The sequence below is a fragment of the Chelonoidis abingdonii genome, chromosome 10 (assembly GCF_003597395.2).
Source record: "Chelonoidis abingdonii isolate Lonesome George chromosome 10, CheloAbing_2.0, whole genome shotgun sequence".
NCBI lineage: Eukaryota > Metazoa > Chordata > Testudines > Testudinidae > Chelonoidis > Chelonoidis abingdonii.
In genome coordinates, this window is record NC_133778.1 from 45,283,128 (window position 1) to 45,292,844 (window position 9,717).

General features: G+C 37.9%; 1 protein-coding gene across 3 annotated transcripts in view; it reads left to right on the top strand.

Moving 5' to 3' along the window:
• The window catches only part of GRB14 (growth factor receptor bound protein 14), a 61,924-nt gene extending 57,256 nt beyond the window's left edge, over positions 1-4,668 (top strand). Inside the window, exons 6-8 of one of the 3 annotated variants that reach the window (XR_012656651.1) lie at positions 3,430-3,540; positions 3,679-3,827; positions 4,531-4,618. Coding sequence is in view for 1 of the 3 variants with exons in the window: in XM_075070158.1 (XP_074926259.1) it covers positions 3,430-3,540; positions 3,732-3,827; positions 4,531-4,635 (312 nt within the window). In the remaining 2 variants the exon portion in view is untranslated. Of the gene's footprint in view, positions 1-3,429; positions 3,541-3,678; positions 3,828-4,530 lie in introns of all 3 variants that reach the window. The other 2 variants (XR_012656652.1, XM_075070158.1) reach the window with 2 other exon arrangements.
• The last annotated feature ends 5,049 nt before the right edge of the window (positions 4,669-9,717 follow it).

Here is a 9,717-nt window from a genome sequence, read left to right on the forward strand (position 1 = left end):
CAGATTCAGTGACAGCACCCTGGAGAAAAGTGAGCATGCAGAGAACCTATGTGTGTCAGGATTCTCAACTTCGATGGACCAGGCACCGAATTGCAGACGTGGAACACATGTGATATGCATCAGGTGTTAGCACTGATGAGGTTCTGGCCCAAAGTCTCTGGGCTACACCCGTATGACATGCAACACCGGGTTTCTAAGTCTTGCTGGGTCATTTTGTTTCAGCCCTGGTATAGTTGCCCTGACTATTGTTTCCATAGGCCAACCGTGTAGATCTATTGACAGTCAAGCTGAGGAAGATCTCAGATGTTGAACTGGTATTAGTATTAGAATTGTCAGTCTTTGTGTTATGTTGTGTACACGACATATATGACAAAGAAATAGCAGTTATGTGATTAAATAGAGAAACAGACAGAAAGGTACCATTCCTTCTTCTAACACACAACCTGATTTACCATAATTGATAGGATTTACTTGGATGAAGTTATGTTAGCTGGTGAGATAATAATAATTATTATGGAGATTATTTTACCAAAGTTATTGTGTACTTCTCTGTGCGCTCGTATAATGATTATTCGTATGTCCAGATCTGATCTTGGGTCTATAAACAGCTCCTGCATTAAACATTACTTAGCAAAGATTTTTGATGACTATATCTTACTCCATCGCTCAGTTACGAAAACAGCTCACCTAACACACTTAATGTTTGAACTTAATGAGCGTATTTTGACTGGCTACATTTTTACCTGCTCTGGTTTGCTTCTCTGAGGCAAATGGAAGTTATCACAGTCGGATCCTTTAGGCCCAATCCTCAGCTGAGTATATTATCATAGCTGCTATGAAGTCAGTAGATCTCTGAGAATTCCGCCAGCTGACGGGATCTGCTCCAAACACTCTATGGCATGTATGTGAATTTAAACTCTCTTCCTTTGACTTATCTGTACACTGGTCCTAATTCCACAGCCATCAATCAGCTATCTTAGTCTTTAACTTTAATAATATGTGGTCTAGGCCCCGAATTGAAGGTTTAAAGCAAAACTCATGCTTAAGTTCCCTGTTGTATATGGTGTTAGGGATATGGATAGGCTTAATGGGCGAATGTACCCAAACTGGTGCCAGACTTGATACTGTTTTCCATTTCTCTGCCTTTCCCAGTCAACTTTAAAGCCTTACAATTGTGGTACATTGTTAATTACCTCCTCTTTCTGACTCTTTCAAATAATTAGTGATTCTGATGACCTGATGTGTGGTGACTTTCGGGTTTCGCCCAATCGGAATGAGTAGAGAGGAGAGAGAGAATTCAACCATTGACAGGACGTCGTGAACAGAAGAATTATGATGCAGTGTCACTGTCATGTCATCAGTGTTAGGGGGTTGTATAAACAGATAAGCTAAGCGGTTAAGTGTCTCTTCCCCTGAAAGGGTTAACAGTACAGTGACCGTGGATCACGCTTGACCAGAGGACCAATCAGGAGACAAGGATACTTTCATCCCTGGGAGGACGGTTTGAGTGTGGGTCCTTTGTTTGTCCATGGTTGTGTTCTGCCTCGGGTGGTTTGAGAGAGACCAGAACATTACTGACAGGACTCTCTAAAGTTTCCTGTTGTCAAATAGTACAGTGAACAGGTGGTTTAGTTTTTTTTTTTCTGGCATCCTCTTCTTCTTGTTGTTTGTCTGTTGTTTTCTTTTGTGAGCTGCCTCTTCTTTGGCTATTTCTGCATTAATTAGTTCTATCCATCTCCTATGTTCATTTTCTTTGTCTATGGCTTGTTGCCATGCTCGTTCCTGTCTCAGGCTTTCCTTGGAACTCATGGTTCCTGCTTTCTTGTGATGAGGCGCCCTCTGGTGTTTACTACCTGAAATGCTGGTTCTCTGTTGTCTCCTGGGGTTGCTTAGCAACAGAGTCCTTTTTAACTCACGACCCTTTCCCGAAAGAGTTAAAAAGCAAAAGAAACCACTCTTTGTTTTACAAATGTGTTGTGGCTGTAGTGCCTTGCTGACCACTTAAGGCTGCTTTGTTTAACAAATGACCATCGTTAAACCTTAATAGCCCTCTCTAAGCACAGCGAGAAAGGAGCAAGGAAAAAAAATTCTCTGGCTGAAGTTTAAAAAATAACCCCCTTCCCTCTGCTTCTAAGCTGCTAGCAGAAAAGAAGAAAAATCATAATCTTACTGGCTTTTAGATATTTATCCCACCACTACCACCATGTCATAAGGTATAATTCCCAAATCTGAACCTTAGCGTCCAAAATTTGGGTACCTGCATGAATTCCTCTAAGCTTAATTACCAGCTTAGATCTGATAGCCTGCCACCACCCAAAAATATAGTGTTTTGGGACACTCTCTGATCTCCCCAACCTTCCCTGGGGACCGCAAGAACCCAAATCCCTTGTATTCTTAAAACAAGGAGAAATAAACCATTCCCCCACCTTTCTCCCTCCCAGAATTTCCCTCTCTGGGCTACCCTGAGAGATACTGATCCAGACTCTTTAAATCACAATACAGAGAAGCATGTCCCTTCCCTTCCACAAAGGGGCAAACAGATTCAAGGAAAACAGAGAAAGATTCTATCTCTCCTTCCTCCCGTCTCCCCCAAAAGGAACAAGCAGCTCCCTTCAAAACAAACAATTCCTGGATGACGAGCTAATCATCACATTATGCAGTCAAGTTTGTGTTTTTAAAATGGAGTAAAAATTCCTATTTCTCTAAAAGTACGTGGCAAGTTGGTGTGACATTTCACACCAGGTTAGTTTTTATACCCTTTTAATTTTCTATGTAGTGTGGTTTTGGTTTCTCCTCATGCGTTTTTAATGGTTAGGATGTAGGCTCCACCTGAATGTTTGTTTTTTTTTCTTGCAAAGTTTGCTTTTCACTGAGTGATATCTCAAAAACTACTATCTATCAACACAAAGATTGTTAGGAAGGTAGGACTAGAGGCGATACGATGCAACAGTTTTAAATTTTTGATTGAGGGCCATTTTTTGGCCATTGTTCACATTATATATGAAAATTTATGCATTATGCAGAAACCTTATTGATGGAGGCTAGGTGCAAACTAACCTGATTAATAGGGTTGGGTGCATGCAAATCTGATTGGATCAGATGTATATAAGACTTGTAGATGGAAAGCACATAATTTGATTGATGGTAAGGGCCTAGGCACATGCAACCCTGAGTGGATGATAGGGATGTATTTTTAGCATAGGTGTATGTATTTTTTTAAATATGGATTGTAGTGTATTTCCAGGAGAGAGATTTATCATGCATTTAAATAATTTACTGTATAAATATTTATATTTTTCTGTTTTTCATGTAGTTTATATACTCTGGTTTCTTTTCAGATCGTATAAATCTTTCGCCATTTATTATTTCCTTCATTGGTTTATAATAAAGTAAAAAGGGCTAATTGTTTTATATTGCTTTTCCTTTCAGGAACCAAGGCATCTGCAGTTTTTCTGTGAATTCAGCAGTAGTGATATGTATATGTCTTTGGCAGGCAAAAAGATGTCTGGAACACCAGCAAACTATGGATTCTGCTTTAAGGTACAGGCTTAATATTTTGATAAATATATGCTAAAGCAAGCCACAGTTCTTAGGTAAGCTTAAGTTTTGATAAGATTTTAAAAAAAGATTCAGCTGTCTATTATAAAATAGGAGAATTAGTGGCTTTTATTTCAACAGGTATTATCTGCAAGATATGCATTAATGCTAAACAATATGCTGTGGCCTTCTAGCCTAACAAAGCAGGAGGAGCCAAAGACCTGAAGCAGCTCTGTGCAGATGATGAGCAGAGTAGGACTTGCTGGATGACAGCAATTAGATTACTTAAGGTAAAATCTTCTGTGAAGTTAATTTATTGCTAGTAATTCACTATGTTAAATGCTTTTACATTCTGAAATAGAGAAGCAAGGGTAAATTGTAGGTTTCAGTGTAATAAAAATCCTTAATTTTGTACGCTGTGGGCTCTCTTTGACTTCTCCCAATAAAGAAGATAGACACTGAATTTCCAGGACAATAGAAAAAGCCGGCACTGCTGCTACTGGTGCTGTCCCCGATTATCATGTAAGAACTTATTTGAGTGGTAGAAGAGGCTGCTTTTAGTGGCAAAGTAGGCAGAATGGGTCATACGGTGCCTATAAATGGCTAGAATTGAACATACATGTAAGTTATTTCTTAAGAAAATGAAAACTGTAGCCATTTACTCATTGTGGCCAACTTTTTGTGTGTGTTGTGTTTTTGAGGGAGCAAAATTTACACATTCCAGTTTTATACTTAGAGAATTCTCTTTAAATGTAGTGTCAGAAAACCATAATGACAAATATATTTCTAAGGCAAGGATTCCTATTGTCTGTGCAGGCGGTTCTATTTTTAAATTAATGTAATTAAGCTAATAAAAGTCAATCTTTCTAAATGAAATTCATTGTATAGTATTGAGGAGCTCCTGTGTAATTTTTATTTAATACTTCAAGGTGGTACTACTAAAATCCCCATAATAAACTTGTAGTGATAAGGTATATTATTTTTTGGTTTTAGTATGGAATGCAGCTGTATCAGAATTACATGCAACCATATCAAGGTAGAGGTGGCTGCAGTTCTCTGACTATATCACCTATGGTATGTACTGAAATAACTTATTGAGCAAGTAAACTATTTAAAATGGAATCTATTGCAGAAGCAGTGTACCCTGTGTCTCTGATCCTAGAAATGTTTATGTATGTGCTTAACTTGAAGCATGTGAGCACTTACCAAAACCTTTCGGAACAACGGTCAGATGCCCTTATTGGCTTTGGAGCTGGAGGTTGAGCCAGTCAGGAAATGCTTACTGATTCCATGCACTTCCACTGTGTCTCTTTCTGTGCCAAGTGGCTCTTGGTGCAGGAGAGAATCTAGCCCTGTATTTGCACCATGCTTGAGTTAAGGAATATTAAGCAATTCACCACTTTTGTATAGAGAAACCAATCAGTCCAGCAGCACTCTTGAAAAAGGACTAATATAAATAATCAAACTGAGATTGAATATGCAGAATATTCTCAGTACATAACGCAGTTAATTTCTCACATCCCTGAATCATAATTCACAGCAATGCAGATCCCATTCTCTAAACTACCCTTTTATCCAAACATCACCTTTTATCCAGTCCTTGTTTGCACCTTTTGTAAAAGTTTAAGCAGATTGTAATTCATTGGCCAGATCTTCTGCTCAGGATATGGCCCCAGGGTTTGAAGTTATTCATGTGTGATCTGTGATGAAGTAATTGTAATTAAATGTTTTTGATAGGAGTAGGCTGTCCTAATACCTATTATTGAAATCTCTTCTGTTCTGAGTTCTAAAGGAACCTTTCTAGGGTTGTAACCGAATAGGACTATTTTAAGGCTACATATTTTTGGCTAGGAAGCTTTAACTGCGCAGGCATATCTTTTGTGTGCTACATACATTGCTTCAAATTAGAGAAGGATAGGGGTTGTTCTATTTATTCATATCCCAGTGCCCACCAATAGTTGATGTGGAGCTACTGTACTTAGTGTCAAGCTCAATTTATAAACCTGAGTGCTTAAGATACAAGTGCTAACTTTGAGTCTTCCTTGTCCGTGAATCCATGTTTACTCAGTTACATGAAACATTAAATTACTTCCCCCTTGCAAACCTGACCATCAGAATATTTTATACAAGAACTTGCATTTACTGTTTTTATGCTCTTTCATAACAGCCAGGAGTTTAACAGAAAGCACTGAAGTAGATCTTACAATCAGTGAAGGCATACAAACTAACATTACTCAATTCCTCTTAGCAGTCCCACAAAAACTTCCAATAGAAGTTTAGATCGTGAAGCCTAGCGTCCATTCACACATACTTCAAGTATTTAGCAATTTTGGTTGAATTTAAATGGCCTGGGGAGAGGGGAAAGAGATGGGGGAGAAACAAAGTAGAGTATAAGAAGCTTTCTCCAAGGGTCTGAAGGGGATCTCAATTCCCCCTCCCTCCTTGTTTTAGGGGTGTTGTAAAGGGCTTTTGAACAGAAAGGGAAGTGCCAAAGCCACACAAGACACAATAAGATTGTTATTGGTATCCTCTATTCCAGAACAGCTTAATGTCTTGGAAGAATAAGGCTCTTTGAGCACTAGCAGAAAAATTCTTGCCTAAACATGATTAACTTCAGGCTATACAGGCTGGCCATACTATGTTCGCAGCATTAGACAAAGACGACTCCAGGCTGAAGTGTGGAGTTTAATAGGCTTTCCTACTTTATATAGTAATGTGGGCTTCCTCCCCTACCCCATCTCAGCCTGCCCATTCACATGGAACTGAGCTCATTGAGTTGAGTAGCACTGTTCATGTTTGAAAGAGGTCTGCATTGTGAATACCAAATTATATTAAGCAATGTGTGTTTAGCAGTTTTCAAAAGCTGTAATAGTAGGTATGCCCCTCATATACCCACTCTTAAATTTAGATAGGACCTTGGTAAAGCTATATTTTCAAAACTGTACTGTGGTAGTCACATCAATGTATGATTTAGCTATCAAAAAGGTTGCATTGTTTTTTCATGATTTGCAGTTTTCTTTAATAATTCTATTCAGTGTGGCCATTGAAACGGAAACTGAATCCTTGATGGACTTCCCCTCTCTCTTAATGTATCAGAGTCTCAGATCAGTGATGGAATATTACAGAATCGTCTTGGAAATTTTTAGTCCTTTGGAAATGGTTCAATGGGTGTGGTTTTTTTGATAACAGTATTTGAGTTTCAGGGAAGTTGAAATTACTTCTCAGCATGTGTGAGTATAGTTTTTTTGTAAGGATCTAGTTTTATAGCATTGGTGAGACCACATACTCCAGTTCATACCTGTGGCTTTTTTGGTAGATGGAGGCTATCATTTGAAGTAAACAGAGCAAAAGTTTTTTGTGTCTAGTGTCTCATGACAACTATCTTAAACTAGCCATAAATAGTAAGCTGAGAGGGTTTAAATTCACAACTAGCTACAGCTGGTGAGGACCAATCTTCAGTAGCTTAAGCATCTTCAGACCAGGTCCTATTGGCTGCAGTGATGCAAAAACAAGACACATTATAAGTCTTACGATACTAAGTAGCCATTACCTTCTCCTTCCTCCCAACTGGCCAGACTTTAAAGTTCAGCTGGATAGTCTCCCTTGAAGAGAATTAGAACTACAAATGTTGTCCAAAGTGAAACAAATCTTGGTTGAGAGAAGAAAACCTTGCAAAAATTTGAAACACAACCGGCAAAATGTAATGTTATTTCAAAATAAGGCTTTTTTTTTTTTTTTCAAAGTCTGAATTTCCTCTTTCCCCCACCCTCCCCAGAGAAGCATTTCAGAAAGTCCTTGGTAGCATGACTTCCAGGACATAGAAGCAGATTATTGAAAATCCAACAGAACCCTTTCCAGTTCAGTTGAAGAAGGGTATCATGCGGTATAACACTTTGACTTTTCAAAATTATTTTTTAAATTTATTATTCAACAAAAAGCTGACAACATGAATTTTTCTCTCCCACTCAGAGAAACGGGGTGTACGACCTCAACCACACATGAGCTATCACAGCTTTCAATGCCTACATCGATGTAGGTAGGTGAATAATTTACAGCCCCAGAAAGAGTGCAAATAATGTTTATACGATCTATATAATTTCCAGCAAACATAGAAACACACTGTGGTTCACATAACTCTAGAGATGAAGCTCAACAGACTTATGTTTACAGCAAGGACTTATAGATGGTAAGCTGATTTCTTGCTTAACTTTTTTGGGTTGTAGTTAGAGTCAGAAAATAACTACGTAGAAACATTTGCTATTGCAGGTTTGTCATATCTGCTTAATGAAACTAAAATAAACATTCTATTATTAGAGCTATGGGAGAATATAGGGATTGTATTAGGGATCTTTCTGAACAATAAAATAGTGCTCTGAAGCTCTGATCCTGCGTGATGATGACTGCTGCATTTGCACAGAGCTCATGTGAAAAGCAGTTGCTCTGGATTGTCACAAACAATCTGTCATCTATAACTGTCAACTGTAAAATCGGGGCCTAAAATTGGATCCAGCATCTCTTATTAGTGATGACTCAGAAACATTGCTTGTTTTCAATATACTATCTCTGCTCAGTTTACAAAATTAAATAATTCTCCAACGCCAGCGCTAGAAACTCAACCTCTAGATTTGAAGTAATTGAGAGAGAGTAAATGTTGAACTTCAGATGAGTCATTAGTCTTCTAATGATATACTTTAAAATATTCTTTCTCTCCAAAAAAAGTACAAAGATAATGAAATAATTCACAGTTATTTGTCTAAATTTTCATATTTATTTAATTGCTTCCAAATCTCTTCTCTGCCTTCTGTAATGCCATGCCCTATAACTCATCTGTATAATCCCTCTTAAATTTTGCCCTCCTGCTGGCCTTCCAGATATAACTCTTATCATCCATCTAACTAGTTAGATTGGGCTATACCACTTCAAATCTTCTGAACTCATAGCATGCTGTTGGGAACCTCCTTTACATCACTGATTTAACCATTCTCTATATCTGTCAAAAGGGCTCCACAAAAAGTGGCTCGCATCTGGAAAAATTTCCAATTGGAGCCTGAACTCGCTCAAAACCAAGAGCATCCATCTCGCTGAATTCTGTTACTGCAAGCGATATCAGCTGGTCTAATGAGCGAATAATTCTAGTAATGACCAGCAATAATGTTTCTGGGAGTATCAATTAAAGTTGCAAAACCCTGCTTAAGGAAAAAAAAAAAAAATGGATTGGAACAAAGACATTTTGAGACCTAAAAGTGACCGAAGTACCTCCGTACAATGTAGTCAATGTGAGTACCCGGGTGTCTATAAGAGAGATGGTCATTGCAGTTTTTGGAGGATCTGTGTGAAATAGACTGTCTAGAATTGTTTGAAACTCGTATACCTAATCATGGACTGACAGCTTATATTGAACACAGATAATAATCCCCACAATTGTAGACACTTTGGTAACTGCACCGATAAACAGTATGTGAAAATGGTTTCCACTTGCTTACTTTCGAAAAAGAACTACCACCTTAAATGTTAGAGTTGCAGAAGAATAAAATCTTCCGTATAAGGCTTTGCACATGTATTGCAAGTTCTGCATTCCTTGCCATAGTCTGGTGAAGTATCAGTTCAAAGAGAAGTGTCCGGCAATGAACCCAAACTATGTTTAATGCAAACAGATATAGGGCTGTTCTAATTGACGTCTGATAAATGTTATTCATACTGCTTAAAAAGCAGGAAAGTTATAGTTTACAAAGGCTATTAGTAAAGGAACGCAGCAGGCGATAATAGTACCATCAATGTGAAGAGATGCAACCTTATACGGAAGACAAATTTTATAAGGCATTTTTGAGGACTCATCATGATACAACTGTTCTCAGGATATAAAATACAATTGATCACAGAATCTAATCTCCAGTAATTTTCCAAACTTTATTTTCTGGAAATTTGGAGCACTGCAGTTTTCTAGGTTGTTTTCTTCCCATATTTTCTACACAAGATAGGTATAAGTTATGTCAATAATAATTTTTGAAAGCATTTGGGCTATTTTCTTTTAATCCAAGTTACAGTATTGTTAGTTCTCTGTGGAGTAGGAATGTCAATCAAATAAATAATATATACATTATGAGCGATAATAGCTTGTGATGTGGGGGTGTGTGTAGAGGAAAGAAGAAGAATACTTGGATGTTATCAATTTTGGATCTA